The sequence below is a fragment of the Cataglyphis hispanica genome, chromosome 2 (genome assembly GCF_021464435.1).
Source record: "Cataglyphis hispanica isolate Lineage 1 chromosome 2, ULB_Chis1_1.0, whole genome shotgun sequence".
Lineage (NCBI taxonomy): Eukaryota > Metazoa > Arthropoda > Insecta > Hymenoptera > Formicidae > Cataglyphis > Cataglyphis hispanica.
This window is the reverse complement of record NC_065955.1, coordinates 3928104-3946936: the sequence shown is the minus strand read 5'-3', so window position 1 is coordinate 3946936 and position 18833 is coordinate 3928104. Positions and strand designations below refer to the sequence as shown.

The window sequence follows — 18833 nt, the reverse complement described above, 5'->3', positions numbered from 1 at the left end:
CGAAATATATATTTTAATATTTTTTCTATTTATCAAATATCAATAAATTTTTCTCTTATATATCATAAAATTATTTTCCATTGATATAGAAAGATTGTATGTTTTTTAAGATTTTTCGATTTCTTAATGTCAACTTTTACGATTGCATTTGCTATTTTAATTATTATTGGTGTTGCTTCATTGAGCATTAATTTATATCATGTAAGTGTAATATATATAATGACTTATAATTATTAGTTACTTGAGGAAACTTTATTGTATACGTCAAACAAACTAAAGAATCATACATCAAGCGTATCATTGTAATGTGCAATAATACATTGCAGCTTTTTCAACCGTCTACTATAAAAAATAGAAAAGAACTCTTTTCAAGTGTTGCAATTATATTTGGTCATTTTATTTATATGTTCCTGGGCAATTATTTCGGACAAGAAATAATCGATCATAGTGTTGAAATTTTTAACGCAATGTGAGTACATTGGAAAATTTTAATCAGAATATGGAATTTAATGAAAACAAGAATTGAAAAAATATGATAACACATAAAGTCAATGATGTTACGCTATGTGTTGAAGTTATTAAATTTTTATATATAAATGTAGCAAATTTTATATTATATTTTTTGAATAAATATTTAACATTAAGATTTTTTCAATTCTTCAGATATGATGTATCGTGGTACACTGCTCCATTATCATCACAAAAGATGTTACTGTTTTTAATGCAAAGGATGATAAAAAGTTTTCAATTAGTTGTTTGCGACATGTTTGTAGCATCGCTGGAAGGTTTTTCCACGGTAATATATATAATACATTGTATAATAAGGAAGTAAAAAAAAAAAACTGCAAATTAATTCGAAAATAAAAATTACGAAAATCAGATGTTGAAATTTGTTTATATGATTTTGCATAATTTGCATTAACTAGACAGAAGTAATTTAGTCCAACTTTAAAAACAAAAATATAAAAACAATATTAAATTTTATAGCTTTTTACCAAATCTCTGTCTTACTTGACAGTAATTTATTCTCTACAATAGCGATAAGGTTTTCACTTGTCACTCTCAGATTGTCACACTAATATACGTATACATGCAATGTATAAGCAAAATTTGTTACACAAGATAGTGATAGCGCACTGAAAAAATTTTCAGATATAGGTAATGTATCTCTTTTATATTCGCATATTTAATATTAATCTTACATATAATTAACTATATGTAATTAATTTAATTAATACAATGTAATATTTTACAGTATTTCAAACATTTATACTTGCTAAATTTATTATTAATGATTTTTTGAAGTCGCACAAACAGGATTATTTCATATAACACTGATTTTTAAAATACAATAAACTAAATAAATTTTATTTATATCTATACATTATATCTATAGATTTAATTTGTGTGTTGCTAAGTTTTCGTAAACCAATTTTCCTTCTGTTTGATAAAGTTATATTTAAAAATACTGATACTACAAATATTGATACTCAAAAGTTTATTAATTAAAATGAGTCTGAAACTAAAGTAAGAAACATGAATATTAATAGTCAGTGTTAGAAATTTGTGTTTGATAATGAATAAAAATGCTAATCACTTGATTTTATATGTGTTATGTTTGTATATGTATGTGTATGTGTATGTATGCGTACATTATAATTTTATTATAAAAAAATAAATATTAATATCTTATAAAAACTTGTTCTTCTGAAGCGTGAAAAGCCAGAAACTGCCAAATACATATATATTTTAATACGTGTTATAATGAACTTATATTTCATGCAAAATATCACACAGTTTTTAACTAAATACCTTTTTTTCTCAGATATGCTTTTATTAGGACTGAATCTCTAATATAATATTTAAAAGTGATATACAACACATCTAAATGTTGCAGTATTAAGGTTAAGAGTGAAAATAATATGCGATTTTATTTGTATTAATTTCACAGTGAAAATAAATGTGAGAATATCACCATATGTGTTAGCTAGTAAAAAAAAACCCCTTTTTCTAGACTTAGCAATTGAAATAATTTGCACCTTTATTAGCTTGCGTGTGAAAAACGCAAAGATAATGAAGGGAGTCATATGGTAACATGAGAACTGAAGCATAACATATCGTTCTCATGCAATCATATAATAATGAGAAAGTCTCCGTTTATTCTCGGTGATATTTATCAGTCACAATTGTATCAAATGGAACTCAATATGAAAGGTATTAAAATTCCTAATATATAATAAAAAAGCACTGGGATTATATCTAAGAATTTGCATATGATATTTATAATATACATGAACGTACACGCACACGCAGACACACACACACACACACACACACACACACACACATACATACATACTCAAAAAAGAGAAACTTCAGAGAGATTAAACATTTACATTATTACGTTTTTTTAAACTTTATTATAATGAATTTTAAATTTTGTGATAATTATGAAATATAATCTTAACTTATTAAACATATTATTATCATACTAATACACGATTTTTTTTTTATTTTTAGGTAAGTAATGCACTGAGATACTATCAAGCTAGAATGCTGCGTGTACTTCTGCGGTGAGTAAAGTATGAATGTATATATAAAATTGCATTAGGAAAAAAAAAATTTGTCTTAACAAGTATGAATCGTAGTTTTGCATTCGTATAAGCATTACTAAATTTGTCTTATGGGAAAAAAGAAAAAAGATACTATTTAAACATCTGTTTTTGCATTACACATTTTATCATTTCTTTCAATGAAATATATATACTGTGCACATTGCAGTTAAAACTTTATATAAATATTTTAATATTTATACTATATTAGGTTGAACGAACTATCTATTAAAATTGTTCATTGAATAACATTCTGTAGTAATTGACATTAACATTAACGGACAATATCGATGAAGTATATATATTCGCTGTATGTTGATTTTTATTCATTTTAATCATGCATATATTTGCCATTAATAACGGCAAACAAATAATGTGAATGTGCATGTGCTTCACAATATTTTTAGAGCTATATTCCTAAATTTAAAACTAAAATCTCTTTCTTATTATTAGATTTGATATAAATCGATATATAAATACAGAAAAATGAAAAAATTACCAAACATCCTTTTAATGGAAGAATTTTTGATTAGCTTGGTGAGAAAGTCGATTTTTAACGAAGATAAAGGAAAATCAAAATTTTTTTAGATATAAATGCTTAAAAAGAACGATTCTTCGCGAACTAAATTTCGAGTGTTGAGATTTAAAATTAAACTTAAAATTAAAATTAATCGAATTTAAAGATATAATAAAAAAAGAAGAAGAATAAACATACACGATGTGACAATTGTCTATATATCTATACACTACGAAAAATAGTAAACAAATGTTCGTACGGTTTGTTGATATTATATTATAGCTCGATGTAAAATGAACACCGTTCTTTACGATGGCCGAAAAGAAACTGAAACCTTTTCACTTGCCAAGAAGAAAAAAGTCATAACTGCGCTTGCGCCAGAATATTATTCAGTCTACGCGTTAAGGAAACATTACTCTATTACAAATTGAGATAATTTAAGCCCATTTATTTTTGCCTTTGTCACGAATACGTTGTCTCATTATTTGTAATTATATAATCATTTCTATAAGCATTCGTCGTACGAAGATATCGATCATTTAAAATTCATAGAAAATTTCGAGAGAAATAATGCGAAAATGATAAAAAATTATATCACACTTGTATCGCAACTCTCGTGTAAGATGCACGCGATAGAAGAGCGCTATTACAAGATCAATCGAATAATTCTTAAAATGCTTGGCTTGTGGCCTTATCAGCAATCATATTTCACGCTGATACATAAAGTGCTATTTGCCGGTATTCTTTTGACATTTATTCTTGTCCAGGTACATATCTAGTTACATTTCTAATTTTTAACAATTGAAATATATAATAGTTTGTTAATTACGCATATTAATAAATACCTTTCATTTCTGTTTTTACTTCAATACATTTTTATCTTATTTTCTGTAGAAAAAAATCTACAATTTTTATATCAATAATATTGTAAAATATGAAAGCTTTTTAAATAATTTATAAGTTACATTTTATATAAATTTTTAAAACGCGCAAGAAATATCACGATAAATGCTGAAAAGGATAAATATTTTTGAAGAATGTTTTTCTCTCTTTTGATGCAATATATATTTTTAATAAAAATTCTTGTATCAAATATACATACATATAATTTCAATATACTGATTCTAAAAGTTTCAAAAATGTTTTGCATTGAAAAAATTTGCATTGAAAATTTTAATATACGTACTCGTTTTATTACACGATAAATTAAGAAATCTTTTTGAAACGGTTTTTTTACAAAATATTAAAGAATAAAATCCTTTATATATATATATATATATATATATATATATATATATATATATATATTATAATGTATATATAAAGGATTGATTTTTTTCTCTAATATTTTGTAAAAGATTTCTTAATTTATCATGTAATAAAACGAATTTTATATGTGAAACATAATCTGATATATCTTAAATATTGTTTCCACACATTTGCTGGTATTCATTACGACTCAATACAGTTTAAATATTTTTCTCAAGATTTTATCAATCGTCTTCCCCACTCTTTTTGGCACTATAAAATATGGCGTTTTTATCATTCAAGCAGATAGTGTAAGTCCAATAGGAATTGTTTATTTCTTTATAACATATCTATAAAGTAAATTTTATTCTGATTATTGATAAGATGAATAATGAAATAAACAGATCAAGCAATTATTAAAGCAAGTCCGAAATGATTGGAGATTGTTAAAAAATAAATTGGAAATTGATATTATAGAGAAATACGCTTACAACTCCAGACTTTTCACGGTTACTGTAATGGGTAAAAAAGAAGATATCAATATAATTATTCATTTTATATAGAGAGTATTTCAAAACTTACAGGATGTATTCCCAATTTAAAAAAAAAATTATATTAATTAAAATAACATTAAGATTTTATATATATATTTTTAAATAACATACTAAATGAGATATTAGTATTCTTAATGTCTTTTTATTCAAATTATATGAAAATTGTATTCTTTTAAAATTCGAATATTAAAACGTTTTTTCTTGTTCCTGTGAAATTAGATTATGAACTTACATTCCAATGTGATGAAACTCTCGATATAATATATAATAATATAGTTGCTTTTAATTAAGGCAAAGCCTGTCTTCGAACACTACTTAGAATTTCTTTTTTTAGAATAATTTACATAGTTAAATTCAAATTAAGACATTAAAATTTAACGTTTTTTAGCATTCTGTCTATTAGGCGCATTTTTAGGCGGAATATTTCAACTTCTGCCGGTGATTCTTGATGTTATAATACCATTGAACGAATCACGACACTGTCAACTTATCGTAATAACGGAATACTTTGTTAACCAAGAGAAATATATTTACGCTTTGTTATTGCATGAGTTAATAACCGCTTTCATAGTAACAATCGCAATATTTGGCACAGGTGCGACAATTATAATGTACATTTTGCACGCGTGTGCATTATTTGAAGTAGCAAGGTAATGTCATAAATGCGCTTGTATTTTTGTAACACTTGTTACAATCTAAATATCAATTTATATAGCTATCGAATAGAGAACGCGATTGAGAAAAGTGTATTAGCAATCTCTGGTCCTAGAAGAGAATATTTACTTCATCACAGAATTGTACATGCGGTTGTTATACATCGAAGAGCGATCGAGTTCGTATTCTTGCATCTTTATTATAACATTTTGTAGCATCCTGTCTCTTTTTTATCACTTCTTATGAATTAAAATTGACTAATTTCGAAATTTCACTACCTTATGTTGCATATTTAATATTTCTGTTTGATACGTATTAAATGCAATCTAAGTTACAAAATAATTAAAATTTAAAATTAGGTATATCCAAGAATTAAATTTACGTAATCTTAATTAAATAAATTTGCGTAATTTTAATAATATAAGCATAATAGTTAACATCAGTGAATATAATTTGAAGTTTGCACTATTTATATTGATAATAGTTCCAATATCAAGCGCTTCGTTAAAGGTTTGCCGACCTTTTAACATCTACTTTTGTGGTATCATACGCTATTCTGATCGTAGTTGGCATCAGCTCTTTAAGTTTCAATCTTTTTCAAGTAAGTGATATCTTTTTGTTCTACTCCCCCTTCCCCTTGCCTTCTCCTATTTTTTTTCTACTTAATTGGACTGATTATTGAACAATATGTCGTAGTTTTTTCAATTGGCAATATTAACGAACAATATCAATGAGACATCTATATTCGTCATATTTATAGTTACTCATCTCCTATATTTGTTCTTCGCTAATTATGCTGGACAAGAAATAACAGATCATGGCATAAAGTTATTTAAAGCAACGTGAGTATCATTTTTTTGTAGAATTGTTAGAAAGTTGTATTTATAAATCTATTTTCTTTATATACGCACATACATACATGCAAGTATATATGAGTGCATATGTATATGTCTATTATATATTATACATATTATTCTGTAATATTGTTAAAAATACAACCAATTTAACATTACTTATAAAAATGATTTTTTTTTAATCTACAGTTCTAATTCTAATATTAAAATTATATATATATATATATATATATATATATATATATATATATATATATATATGTATATATATATTTTGTAGACTATTAACATATTTTGTAGACTATTAACATATTTAATAATTGCAGTTATAATGGACTGTGGTATGCAGCACCGTTGCATACGCAAAAATTGTTACTATTTATAATGCGAAAAGGGACAATAAATGTCACTGTAAGTTGTGGCAGCATATTTATTGCGTCCTTGGAAGGTTTCGCTTTGGTAAAATTAAAAATTTTTTTACATTAAAAGAGAATCGAATTAATTTATTTTACGAGCAGTTTATGTATCTTTTTCAGCTTACTAATACGGCTGTATCTTATTTCATGGTAATGTATTCTATGAGATAATAAGCCGAGAAGGAAAATTCATTATCAATTTGTAGACCTATATCTGAAATGAATATAGTCATGTAGTATGTGTGTATTATAAATTTTTGATGAATATAGTTAAAGTAATGTGTTAAATAAACATTATTTCATTCCTGATAATTATATACACAATATTAAATTATACAATACTAATAAATAGATAATTCGTTAAAGAGAAAAATAGATGTCTAAATAATTTTGTTAATCAGATTAGGCAATTTATGCTTTTTTTGCAATATTCAATAATAATAATAATATGTATTATTATTATTTTATATTTTTTCTCAACGAAAACAAACAGATTGGCCAAACCTCACCTGTCGCTATATGAAAATTTGGATGTTAGCATTTTTGCTTATAATTAAAAAAAAAAATATAACCAAGAAATAAAAATCGCGATTATAAAGACTATGGATGTATAATATTAATGAATGGATGAATGAATCTGTCTCCAGTTTTTTTTAAATATGATTCGCGCTCGTGTAATCTGATATAAAGTGAGTGTAACGTTCCCTATGATGCACCGACAAGAACTGAAACTTTTTTTTTGCTGGGGAAAAGAAATCATGATTGCGTTTGCGCAAAATAATTTTTAGTATTATAAATTTTAATATTGCTCTCAATTACAAATTGAGGTAATTTCGGCTAATTCATTTTCGTCTATAAGTCTATATCATGAATAAATTATTTCTCACTAGTAGAAAGCTATAGCCATCATTTTTTACTATAACTATCGTTGTGCGATAATGTCAATCACTTTAAAAAATTCATAAGCAATTTTGAAAGAAACAATGCAGGAATACAAAGGTCTATGTCATAGTTGTATCGTAACTCTCGTATAAGATGCACGCGATAGAAGAATATTATAGAAAAATCAATCGAATAATTCTTACGATTCTTGGCTTATGGCCTTATCAACAATCATATTTCGTGGGAATACAACAAGTATTTTTTATCAGTATTTTTTTAACATTTATTTTTGTCCAGGTATATCAAACCTACACTTATAACTTTTGTAGAAATGATTAAATAATGACATTCGTTAAATACACATATTTTAATAAATATATTTAATAACACGAATAAAATATATAAAATAAAATAAGTAAATAATACGACTAAAATATATAAAACAAAATTTTTTATAATTATTTGTATTCGAATGGATTAGAATCGATTTTAAAGATCATAAAATTAATAACATTACTTTTTATATGTATACTTTTTTAATTCTAAATCAAATCGTGTCATGTCATCAAATTTATTTTGATAGCAGTTATTAATTAATTAATTAATAACTACTATTAATATATGATATATATATATATATATATATATATATATATATATATATAATTTAAATTAAAAACTTAAAATCTTCCTAAAAAATGAAGATTCATTTATTATACAATTATTACTACAATTTTATTATGTGAAATTTTTATTTTATATCATCTGGATTCATTTTTTTTTTAATGTTAATAAAACGCATTCTAGCATGTGTAAAACATATTTTGGTGTGATAGGTAGAAATGATTTATTGTTATATTTCCTACATGTTTTTAGTTGCTATTATTCGTCACAATGCAGTACAATACGAACCTCTTGCTCAAGATTCTTTCATTTGTTTTGCCTATTGTTTTCTGCTGTATAAAGTATTGCATTTTTATTATTCAAAGAGACAGTGTAAGTTCATTGAAAGTAATTCTTTCGGACATATTGTTTGATACAGCATATTGTATTTTAACGATATAAGGAAAAATATAAAGAAAATGAAATAAATAGGTGAAACAAATGCTGAAACAGAACCGAGACGATTGGAAATTGGTTAAAGATAAACTGGAAATTGGTATTATGGAGAAATACTCTTATATCACGAGATTTTTCGCAATAATGCTTATGGGTAAGAATAGTAATGCGTGTGTTACCGCGTCATATATATAGTGATATACAGGGTGTTCGATAATTTTTGACAGACCCGAATTACAAAAATTGCAAAACGGTATAGGATTTTCTTCCTAGTTTGAGCCAATTTACCTTCACACTTTGGATGTGTAAAAAATGATCGGACATCCTGTATAGTTTGTGACAAAGATGATATTAATATGCTATGTGTATGCGGTATGTTTAAAAATATCTTCGATATTGTTGTTTGAATTATTTACTTATTTAGATATAAGATAGATTCAAATATAAATTAGATTTTTCTCTTAGGCTTCTGCTGTTTTGGAATAATTCTATTAACAATAGTTCAATCTCTACCGCTAATTTTTGATATTATATTACCATTGAATGAATCACGTTCCTGTCGACTTATATTCATCGCGGAATATTTTGTCAATCAAGAAAAATATATATACACTATACTGTTACATCATATACTAGCCATATCCGTAGCACTAATCACAATGTGTAACGTCAGTTTCGTATTCTTGATGTATCTCCTTCACATATGTGCGCTGCTTAATATCGCAAGGTAATGCTAATCGCACTTGTCCTCGTTTGTGAAATTGAAATATGTCTAAACAGATTTATATAGTTATCGTATAGAGAACGCGATGGAGTGGAATATGTTAACGATCTCTAGCCCTACAAGAGAATGTTATCAGAGAATTAAACATGCGGTTACTATTCATCGAAGAGCTATCGAGTCAGTATTCTTATTTTTATTTCAAATTTATTTTTGTTGCTATAAAATTTTTTGCATCCTGACTTTTGTCTTTTATTTATTATTCGTTAGAAATATTTGATTGATTTTGGAATCGTATTATTATCAAATGTTTAATATTAAATTATTTATTAATATATTTTTACATTTAGTAAAATGTGATGAAAGTTTAAAATTAAATACATTTGAGGACTTAAAGTTTATTAAAGATTTGCAATTTATTTCATACTTAAATATATGTGTGTTTGATAATCACATTTTAATTCTTAAAAATATATCTTCTTAAAGTATTGAACTAGACAATTACCGTCAGGATTAAACATAACGTCAGAATCATATCACACAGGAGCATAGAAAAATGAATACATCCAAGTTTGCACCTATCCATATAATATATATATACATATAATGTAACAATTCTAATACTTAATGTCTCGTTGAAGGTTTACTAAATTTTTCACATCTGAATTTACGGTACTATTTGGTATTTTGATCATAGTTGGCGTCAGCTCTTTAAGTTTAAATCTTTTACAAGTAAGCAATATTCTTTCTTACCAATTTTTCTTACTTTCTTAATTGACTTAATTTTCTTAATTAACTTCTTTTTAAGTAGCATTTCATTGTAGCTTCTTCAATTAAAATCATTAACGAATAATATCACAGAGACACTGACATATACTTTCTTGATTTGTGTTCATTTGACTTATACGTTTGTCGCTAATTACACAGGACAAATAGTAACAGATCAGGGAATAAAGTTGTTTAGAGCAACGTGAGTATCATATTTTACGGTATTTTTACAGTTATATTTATACAGAAATACCGATCCTCATATAAATCCGTCTCTTAAATTTAATTAGATTGATTATATATAAATAATTTTCTAATACTTTAGAACATGTAGTTAATTGAACATTAATTATATCGCAAAGTGTTTAATTAACGCACCTTTTTTTCTAATTCATAACTTACTTCAACTAAGAATTACAGTTATAATGGAATGTGGCATATGGCACCATTGCATACGCAGAAAATGTTATTATTTATAATGCAAAAAGGAACGATAAATGTCAATTTAGGGTTCGGTAACATATATACTGCTTCTTTGGAAGGTTTTGCTACGGTAAAATTAAAAGCTTTTTTTTAAAACAAAATATAATATTGAGCTAACGTAGATTTAACGAGTAGTTTAATATATATATTCTTTTCAGCTCGTGAATGCGGCAGTATCCTATCTTACAGTGATTTATTCTACGCAAAAATAACGAACTAAGAAGAATAATTAGATTAATATAAAAATGCGCATAATAATAAATAGAGACATTACTAATTTTTGAAATTTAATGTACTGTATAAACATATATCCTTTATTCTTGATGTTTCCAAATAATACTAATAAATAGGCCAATCTTGAAAAAGATTGAAGTATAATCGAGTTTGATTACAAGAAATCAATAATCAAATGTCGAAACGGGTTTATTTTTAATCACGGATGGGCTATTAAATAATAACATGAATGCAATACAATTAATTAATAAATAATTTAATAATTTAATATTTTTTTATTAGATATATATTTTATATAAATTTAATAATTTTTTTATTTGCATACTATCCCAGCTAATTGCAATGTTGATGAAAACTTTCCGTATTTATGGCCAATTTACTAAAATGATAGGAATGCAATACGTTGTTAATGCAATAAATTTGTTTCATAGTTAAATTCGATCATCATAATCTTTAATGGATAAGAAGATCATACATGTCATTAGATACATACACATAGTGCATACAAGCGCCCTGCATAAAAAAAGTAGTAGTTGTATTGCAATATTATCTTCTAATAGATAAACAAATTTTGCAGCTTAAATAAATGCCATCGAGTAAAATTATTTATACTATTTACTATACATGTTTATTACATATTTAATATATACTTAATATTATATTATTTATTACTATGCAAGCGGAATATATATATATATTTACTTACTTTTGCGATAAGTAAAACAGAGAATTTCTTTCTAGAAAATTATATACTATCTTGCATTCGTTTCGCTGACGGACATGTCTGACAATACAAAATAAATATTTAAGAAAAAAAGTTAACTTTTATTTTTGTATGAAAGATAATAAATGTAGATTTTATTGCCTCAAAATTTTATACTTTTCTAAAATCTCATATATCACTCAATTGCATATTGTATATTTTGTTATAGGCAAAATCTTATAAACATTTATTTTAATACGCATATATACATATTAAATGGATCGAGCGCAAACTCATTTATACGCTCTAAACTGCGCGAAAATTTTTATATCATCATTTTTGTTTGATTTTTTTGAATGTGCAATAAAGAAATAAAATATAATAGATTTTAGATTATATATAATAGTGAATAGATTCGCAGAGTTTCCATTCGATACTGTATAGATCCACCAAGTGTGTATGAATAAGTAGTGCTTCGTACGATGCATGAAAGATACTGAAGGTGTTTGCACTATCAAGATAAAAAAAGTCATAACTGCGTTTGCGCAAGAATATGCGTTAAAAATATATTGTTTTCACAAATTGAGGTAATTTATATTAATTTGCTTTTATCTATATCAAGAAAACATTACTCAATTGTTGAAATATAGCCGTCTTTACAATAACTACCGGCGCATGAACATATCGATCGTTGAAAATTGACGGAGAATGTCGCGAGAAATAATTTGAGAATTCAAAGGTTTCGTCTGACAGTTACAATGTCGCAGTTCTCGTGTAAAATGCACACGACAGAAGAACGCTATTACAAAATTAGTCAGGTACTTCTTAAGACTCTTGGTTTATGGCCTTACCAACAATCATATTTCACGCGAATACATAAAATGCTGTTTGCCAGCCTTCTTTTAACATTTATTCTTGCCCAGGTACATATATTGAGTCATATAACTTTCAAACTTTTTAGTTTTCAGACAACATAATTATAGAATAGTGATCTTAATGAGTATATCTTAATGAAGCGCATTAAAATAAACATATTTTTCTTTATTTTTTCTAATATGGTATTATATACATATATTTATATACATATATTTATATAATACATATATTTATATAATTTATTATTAATTTTAGTATTAATGATAATAATTATATTTAGTCTTAATGATAATAATTACATAGAAATTTCTATAAGAATCTTTTATATAAGAGTTTTAACTTAAATTGTTTTTTTATGATATAATTAAACATATATATGATTAATTAAACAGATATATTTAAAACAATTTTCGTTCTATATAGTTTATGTTCAGATATTCAATATAAATACTTACAATCATACATATGTATACCAGATTGCAATCAATTCTAAAAATATTGTTTTCTCTCAGTTGTTGGTATTCGTTACAACGCAATATAATATAAATCTTCTTCTCAAGATTCTTTCAACTGTTTTTCCTATTCTTTTCGTCACTATAAAGTATTGTTATTTTATCATTCAAGCAAATAGTGTAAGTTTAATACGTTAGATGGTTTATTCAAATACTTTGTTGTAACATTTATAAAATAGACTGATTTTCGATTATTGAACAAAGGGAAATATGAAATGAACAGGTAAAAAAATTATTAGAACAAATGCGAGATGATTGGAAATTATTGAAAAATAAATTAGAAGTTATCATTATAGAAAAATACGTTTATGACATACAATTTTTTTCAATAACTTCGATAGGTAAGAATATGAAATAATATGTTCTATAATTAAATATATATATATATATATATATATATATATATATATATTTTTTTAATCAAAATATTTACAACGCACACCCAAGTCATTTTTCTATTTTTAATCCGATTGCAAAAATGCTTCGATTTTAGTAGAAACTATGTAGAAAAATGACTAGGATGTGCGTTGAATTTTGATAGCATAAAATATTTTGAAAAAAGTTTGATTTATATTCGATTTGCCTATGTATTTTACTATAATTATATTTTTAAATTAGATTCAACATTTTTTTTCAGTGATTGGTTTTCTTTCTTTGTTATTGCTCACAATACTTCAATGTTTGCCATTTATCCTTGACATTATATTACCACTGAACGAATCACGGCCCTTTCGAATGTTTATAATCACAGAATATTTTATCAACCAAGAAAAATATATTTATATTATATTATTACACGAAATATTAGCATGTAGCATAGCATTAATCGCATTTTATGGTACGTTGATGACACTTGTGACATATGTATGGCATGCGTGTGCACTATTTAAAATCGCAAGGTAAATACAATTAGTTTTTAAATACACATTATCTTAAAGCGAAAATTAATTAAATAAATATATATTTAAATAAATTAATGTAGTTATCACATAGAGAATGCTGTCGAGAAAAGTGCGTTAGCGATTTTAGAAAGACAGAATCTATTTTGTCAGAGAATTATATATGCAGTTTTCATTCATCGAAGAGCAATCGAGTGAGTATATTTTTATGTTTTTACGCACACACTCTTTTTGTATCTTATTTATTTTTTGTTTATTAAAAAGTAGTGATTGATTCTGAAATCTTTTCTTTACCGTATATTTTTATATCATTAATTGCATCTTTTCGATAAATATACGAATTATTAAATTGCATTTTTTGATATATGTAGAAAAATGAAGAATGATCAATTTAGCATAAATTGATTGAAAATTTTTAATTAATTGAAAATTTAAAATCAAGAATTAAGTGTATTTGTTCTAGAAAAAAATGCTTGCTTATTTATAATTTTCATATAATTTATGATTTATAATTTTTTTCCAAAAACACATGTAAGTTTAACAATATGATATTTTTATAAAATGTGAAATCTACGGGAGCTATTGTCGGTTAAATTACATTTATATACATTGTTCGTATAAGAGCATAATTGAGAGAAAGAGATTTTTACTGAATATGTGAAAGCTGAGTGAAATATTTATATTGATAATATCATTGTGCCAATATCTAATTCCTCGTTAAAGGTTTACCAATCTTCTTGCATCTAGTTTTACGGTATTATTCGCCATTCTGATTTTTGTTGGTGTCAGCTCTTTAAGTTTATGTCTTTTTCAAGTAAGCAACATAATTTCTTATTTGTTTTGCTTAATTAATTGACTTTTTTTAAGTAGCATTTTGTTGTAGTTTCGTCAATTGATAACATTAACGTATAATATGATAGATATATTGATATTTGCTTTCTTGATTTTTATGCAGTTGGCTTATATGTTTATCACTAATTACGCGGGACAAATGGTAATAGATCATGGAACAAAGCTGTTCCAAGCAATGTGAGTATCGCGTTTTATAATACGAGCTATTTATGCAGATATCGATTTTCATATAGATTTCTTGAATATGATTTGAATCGATTATACATATTTTTCGAATATTTTTAAAAACACGAGGTTAATTTAAATTAATTATATTGCAAAAACATGCATTTTTTTGCTAGTACAATTATCTTACTTTAACGTTTAAAAATTGCAGTTATAATGGAATGTGGTATGCAGCACCATTGCATACGCAGAAAATATTATTATTTATAATGCAAAAAGTAGCGGTAAATATTAATTTAGGATATAGTAGCATATTTGCCCTTTCCTTGAAAGGTTTTACTACGGTAAAATTAAAAGTTATTTAAAAACAAAGTATAATGTTGAATTAACAAAGATTTGATGAACAATTTAATGTGCTTTTTTCAGCTTGTAAATGCGGCAGTATCCTACTTCTTAATGATTTATTCTTTGCGAGAATAGCAAACTAGAAAGAAAAATTTATTATTTGTCGAATATTTTAAATTAACATAATATTGCGCAAAAATAAATATACAAATATATATATATATATGCACTAATTTCTGAAATTTTATGTACTATATAAACATATTCTTTTATTCTTAATATGAGGACTATTCGGAAACCAATCTCCAGTAAGCTTTCAAAATAAAACAAGAAAAAAAAACATTTTATTGTACAAGAATTACTTACACATACATTACTTTTCGACATAATCGCCATTCAAATTGAGGTACTTTGAAGCGCGACCCCTTACTTTGATAAGAGCATATAAAAGCTTGCATCGCGCTACGACAAATGTTTCAATTCAAATAGCGATTATGTGGAAAAGTAGTATACATATGTAAGTAACTATTATATATAATAAAATGTTTTTGTCTATTTCTTGTTTTATTTTGCAAACTTATCAATATATATATATATATATATATATATATATATATATATATACAATTCTAATTAATAGTACTAATTATGAAAGTTAATAATAACCCATACATGATGACTTAATAATCCGAAAACAATTGTGCACAAAATTATTATGTCTTGTCTCATTCATTCAATATTTTAATTATCCCTATTTGTAATTACGCATTATAATAATGTAATAATGAATACAGACCTCTCTATTTGATTAAATAATTACCATTACAAAACCATAAACTGCGATTTGGCTGAAAATTGTTATTATAATTTTTTCCATATAATTTAAATAATTAATATGTTTTTTCCAATAAATTACATAGAAATCTGTATGTCTTTACAGTTATTTGTTTTGTACATATAACTGATAAAATATCATTGGCATTTAGTTCGAAAAGAGATCACATTTTTCGCAAAAGAATAATTCATACCATTGACATTCACTGAAGAGCGATTGAGTTAGTGTTCCGAACACCAAAGAGATCGGAAAAATCTACTTAACGAATTTAAATTTATTATCAATGCCTCGATACATACATACATACATACATACATACATACATACATATATATATATATATATATATATATATATATATGTATATATATATATATATATATATATATATATATGTATACACACACACATACATATATATACATATATCTTTATATGAGAAAATTTACTTACATAAATATGTGTGCTCCATATAAAACTACTTTGCACTATTAAGAAATTATCTTTTAAAAACCAAACTCTTTCGTAACATAACATCCACACACACTCACACATCACCATCATCAAGAACACTCACTTAAGAGAACAATCGTAGCGTCGCTGCTCACGGATGACAATGAAATGTCGTCGCAGCAAACTATCTGAACACCTGCAAGTAATATCCCTTCTTTTTTTCTCACCTCGCGCCTGCGTCGAAGCAAGGAAAAAAGAAGGGATATTATTTCTCCCTTATCCTCGAGAAACTACATATGGTGAACATAACATGTTATTTTGATAATTCGACTTCCTGTCGTCCCCTACGACGCAAAAATACGAATGCGAACAATCAATTGACTTCCCCAACCCGGAGGGTATCATAAATGTTCCCTTGATTATATGCTAGAAAAATATTGTGGTAAAAAAACATGGGTCGGACATGAGAGAGTTAGATAAACCACTCTACTGAAAAACCCCATATGGTATTTTGATAAAATTTTTTTTGTCGATATGTCTTCGAATCACTATGAGAGAAATAGCCTTCGCCGATAATCGTTATTGTTTATAAGACAAATCAAATGTTTATCTCGAAGCTCGATCTGTAGCTATATTGACGATTAAAGTTCACGAAAATTCATTGTTTTCTATTTAGCTGTAATGCTGTTCTTTCTACTTTTCAAGTGTTAATATTCTTTTCTAAGGATTATATATAGGATTATATATTAATATCATATGAAATACAAAGAATTTTTTTATTATCTCCATTAATTCATCATCCTTTTAGCTAAAATAAAATTCGAATATATTTAAACGTTAATTTATTGCTAATATATTGTCCTGATTTTAAATATTATATATATATATATATATATATATATATATATATATATATATATATATAATTGCTCCTACTATTTACAAAATTTGTTATTAAAGATCAGGGTATTGATTTAATATGACATTAATATTCTTATTTTCGACAAATACTTATAGCAAATTGTAAAAGAGAAGGAGAAATAGAGAGATAAAAAAAAGAAAAAAAAAAGAAAGTTCAGAAGTAGATTGAAATTCTCGCTATTAATATATATTTTTGATAACATCTCTTAATTATTAATAAAATATTGCGCCATACTTACTGCACTGGCTCTTAATTGTCTTTTATTATTTTGCCTATCATTTTATTTAAATTTATCAATATCATAGCATTTTACTTTAAATTTATATGTTATATCATACTATTTCTCATATCGTACAATACTACTCGTTTTATGGTAAATCCAAAGAAGTTTCTCTGATATTATGTCATTACTTCTCGCTTATCATTCCGAATTTACCTGAAATAATCCGATCACAGATGAAACGAATGTGGAAAAATATTTATAATACTTGAAATCTTTGAAAAGGGGAAGGCAAAGCGTGATATAATGCGGCAATATTCATCCTCTGGCGAATTATGTACGACACTGAAAGCATGTATATGAATTGTTTATTCAAGGATTTATTTAATCATTAAATATATTTACTATTTCTTGCACTCTTCTCTATAGAAAAGCATGCTTTTCGTTTTTCAATATTATCATATTTAATGCATAAATTTTCGAATTAATTTTTTATAATATATTTTATAATATATTTTTATAATATACATCGATCGTACATAAAAATAAATATGCAGTATTTAATTATTTTATAAAAAAAATTCGATGATTAAATTATGGAATTATCTTGGACTAGGCGTGCTCTTATTGGCCGTTAATTTATTAAATGTGTGACACAAAAGTGTTATTGATCGTTTCTTTCTATGTTATGTGCGTCCTGAACCATTTTTTCTAACGGCGAAAAATCGAATTACTCTTGCATCCGTGTGTGTATGTGCACATATACATGTATAAAGATGTGTACTATATACCTTTTTTTCCCTTCAGGATTTAATATATATATGATATAAATTCAGTTTTTTTTTGAACTAATTAAACTAATTTTGATTAAACAAATATGAAGCACGTAGATTCCAAAGACATTTGCTATGATATGAGATACTACTGTTAGCTCAAATTATAATGAAGGGCCTAAATCATCCAGAAGGCTTTACACTAGGATCGATATTTGAGAAAGAGGAAAAAGAAGATATTTATTTCTAGAAAAAAGAACTATACGATAATGTCGC

General features: G+C 25.5%; 3 protein-coding genes across 3 annotated transcripts; all 3 read left to right on the top strand.

The window, feature by feature from the left end:
- Nucleotides 1–109: 109 nt before the first annotated feature.
- Nucleotides 110–1081, top strand: LOC126859057 (uncharacterized). The gene is made up of 4 exons (XM_050609969.1): nucleotides 110–201; nucleotides 327–469; nucleotides 664–796; nucleotides 988–1081. Exons 1-4 carry the CDS (start codon nucleotides 127–129, stop codon nucleotides 1036–1038), a joined length of 402 nt encoding a protein of 133 aa, XP_050465926.1. The 5' UTR covers nucleotides 110–126; the 3' UTR covers nucleotides 1039–1081.
- A 2629-nt stretch (nucleotides 1082–3710) lies between these two features.
- On the top strand, nucleotides 3711–10980 carry LOC126856897 (uncharacterized). The gene is given in 18 exon segments (XM_050605886.1): nucleotides 3711–3896; nucleotides 4569–4688; nucleotides 4782–4899; nucleotides 5320–5581; nucleotides 5647–5763; nucleotides 6096–6186; nucleotides 6282–6427; nucleotides 6766–6898; nucleotides 6976–7019; nucleotides 7845–8034; nucleotides 8614–8733; nucleotides 8833–8950; nucleotides 9262–9523; nucleotides 9587–9697; nucleotides 10159–10249; nucleotides 10342–10487; nucleotides 10706–10838; nucleotides 10927–10980. Coding segments are annotated over 18 exon segments (2400 nt in total). The 5' UTR covers nucleotides 3711–3752.
- Nucleotides 10981–12201: 1221 nt separating this feature from the next.
- On the top strand, nucleotides 12202–15489 carry LOC126856891 (uncharacterized). The gene is made up of 9 exons (XM_050605873.1): nucleotides 12202–12628; nucleotides 13094–13213; nucleotides 13317–13434; nucleotides 13731–13992; nucleotides 14076–14186; nucleotides 14716–14806; nucleotides 14876–15021; nucleotides 15221–15353; nucleotides 15436–15489. Exons 1-9 carry the CDS (start codon nucleotides 12464–12466, stop codon nucleotides 15487–15489), a joined length of 1200 nt encoding a protein of 399 aa, XP_050461830.1. The 5' UTR covers nucleotides 12202–12463.
- The last annotated feature ends 3344 nt before the right edge of the window (nucleotides 15490–18833 follow it).

What these genes read in the sequence shown, in the direction of transcription:
- LOC126859057 (XM_050609969.1), top strand. Translation starts at nt 127, where the DNA reads ATGTCAACTTTTACGATTGCATTTGCTATTTTAATTATTATTGGTGTT. An exon ending in GTTGAAATTTTTAACGCAAT is followed by an intron (nt 470 to 663) that starts GTGAGTACATTG and finishes TCAATTCTTCAG; the next exon opens with ATATGATGTATCGTGGTACA. An exon ending in CGCTGGAAGGTTTTTCCACG is followed by an intron (nt 797 to 987) that starts GTAATATATATA and finishes TAAATTTTATAG; the next exon opens with CTTTTTACCAAATCTCTGTC.
- LOC126856891 (XM_050605873.1), top strand. Translation starts at nt 12,464, where the DNA reads ATGTCGCAGTTCTCGTGTAAAATGCACACGACAGAAGAACGCTATTAC. An exon ending in TAACATTTATTCTTGCCCAG is followed by an intron (nt 12,629 to 13,093) that starts GTACATATATTG and finishes GTTTTCTCTCAG; the next exon opens with TTGTTGGTATTCGTTACAAC. An exon ending in TTTTTCAATAACTTCGATAG is followed by an intron (nt 13,435 to 13,730) that starts GTAAGAATATGA and finishes ATTTTTTTTCAG; the next exon opens with TGATTGGTTTTCTTTCTTTG.